General features: G+C 41.4%; 1 protein-coding gene across 1 annotated transcript in view; it reads right to left on the bottom strand.

Moving 5' to 3' along the window:
* LOC105500450 (E3 ubiquitin-protein ligase RNF216-like) overlaps positions 1–1,893 on the bottom strand; it is a gene marked incomplete at its 3' end in the record, with an annotated part of 30,398 nt that overhangs the window by 15,143 nt on the left and 13,362 nt on the right. Inside the window, 1 exon segment of the mRNA XM_011925954.1 lies at positions 961–1,115. Within this exon segment, the coding sequence (XP_011781344.1) occupies positions 961–1,115 (155 nt within the window).

Raw genomic sequence — 1,893 nt, 5'->3', positions numbered from 1 at the left:
ACTTCATTCATTTTTGAGAAAATGCCTGCCAAATACCTAATTTTGAATAATCACAGTTTTTCTGTCACTTTTTTCCAAGTAAAAAGTGGCCAATGCAGCTGCTTTGTGGCTCAGTTGCACAAGCGCTTTCCTCATACCTGGATATAAGACAAGCTTCATATCCTGGATGTGGCAGAAGCACTTTATGAAGACTTCATTTTATTACACAGAATATTGAAAAGATGTTTTCAAGGGTCAAAATTTGGTAAAATAATTTTTACTGCTTGATCAAAGACATTTTTAGGTGAAACTGGCGTGTCTTAAAAATATAAGTGCATGGTGGTGAAGAATACAAAGATTATGAGGATGGCTCTATGCCACTGGTCTGATTCATGCCAAGGCACCACTGCTTTGCTTCTGCTGGTACAAATTCAATATGGTGAAAAAGCAAATACAGCTGACCTTGATCAACAGAGGTATGAACTGTGGGGACCCACTTATGTGCTCATTTTCTTCTGCTTCTGCCACCCTGAGACAGCAAAACTAGCACACCCCTCCTCTTCAGCCTACTCAACGTGAAGACCATGAAGATAAAGACCTTCTCATACTGATCCACAGTACCATTTAATGAATACTAAATATATTTTCCTTATCATTTTCTTAATAACATTTTCTTTTCTCTAGCTTACCTTATTGTAAGAATACAGCATGTAATACACAAAACATACCAAACGTGTTCATCGACTGTTATGGGTAAGGCTTCCTGTGAACAGCAGGCTGTTCACAGTGAAGTTTTGGGGCAATCAAACATTATATGCAGACTTTCACCTGCACAGGGGGAAGCACTCCTAACTCTCACGTTGTTCAAGGGTCACTGTAATGTCTTAGTATAGTTATAAGAGGTTTGACCTCGTAGACCCCCAAGAGAGTCTTGGGAAACCCAGAGCAAACCAGAATCCCAGAAACACACCCCAAGACCACAGCACATCTTCCTACCTCTGCCATCTCTCTGATTTTCTGCTCATAGAACTCCTGCTCTTGTTGCACAGCTGGAAGAAGAGCACACAGGTCATAGGACCTACAATGTCGTCGCTCATTTTCAAGAAAGAACATCCTCTTTTCTATTTTTATGTCACCTAGAAGATATACGACAACGCAAAAGCACGTAGACAACTGTGTGTTAGGAATCTGGGCCAGCCATGTCCATTCTTCCCGGCCTCATCCTCCCTCTTCTCTCTGGCGGTACGTTTCATGACTTCTCTTTCATATTTTACCATTTGGGAGGACTGGGCTTCTTACCATTTGCCAACCTACCATCCATTTTTTGACCTTTCTGGTTCTTTTCCTCTGTTTATGCTCCATTGGAAGGCATCTCCTATTCTGTCACTAGTGTACTATGTGATTATACCACAAGTTATTATCTATTTCACTACTGAGGACATTTGGGTTTACTGTTTTGGGTTAATCTAAATAGTGTTGCTTATAGCCATTTGTTGGTGAATGTATGTCCGCAATTTAGCTGGGAATTGCCAGATCACGGGATAGGCTTACTTCCAGCTTTAGAAAATAATGTCAGGGTTCTAAAGTGGTTGTACCAGTTTACACCCTTCCTCCATCAGCAATGCATGTGAGTTCCAGTCTCTCCCATGTCCTTACAACACCTATCCTGGGTTTTTAATTTTAGCCATTCTGGTGGGTGCAAATGTGCCTTATGTTTTTCAACCATTTTTATTTTGAAAGCATTCAAATATATAAGGGGCTGAAGGAATAGTACCTAGATTCACCACAATATATTACAACATAAGAATAAAAGAGAGTAGGACGGGCGCGGTGGCTCAAGCCTGTAATCCCAGCACTTTGGGAGGCCGAGACGGGCGGATCACGAGGTCAGGAGATCGAGACCATCCTGGCTAA

The sequence above is a fragment of the Colobus angolensis genome, unplaced genomic scaffold (assembly GCF_000951035.1).
Source record: "Colobus angolensis palliatus isolate OR3802 unplaced genomic scaffold, Cang.pa_1.0 Scaffold667, whole genome shotgun sequence".
In the NCBI taxonomy this organism is placed as follows: domain Eukaryota; kingdom Metazoa; phylum Chordata; class Mammalia; order Primates; family Cercopithecidae; genus Colobus; species Colobus angolensis.
This window is presented reverse-complemented; position numbering and strand designations above follow the sequence as displayed.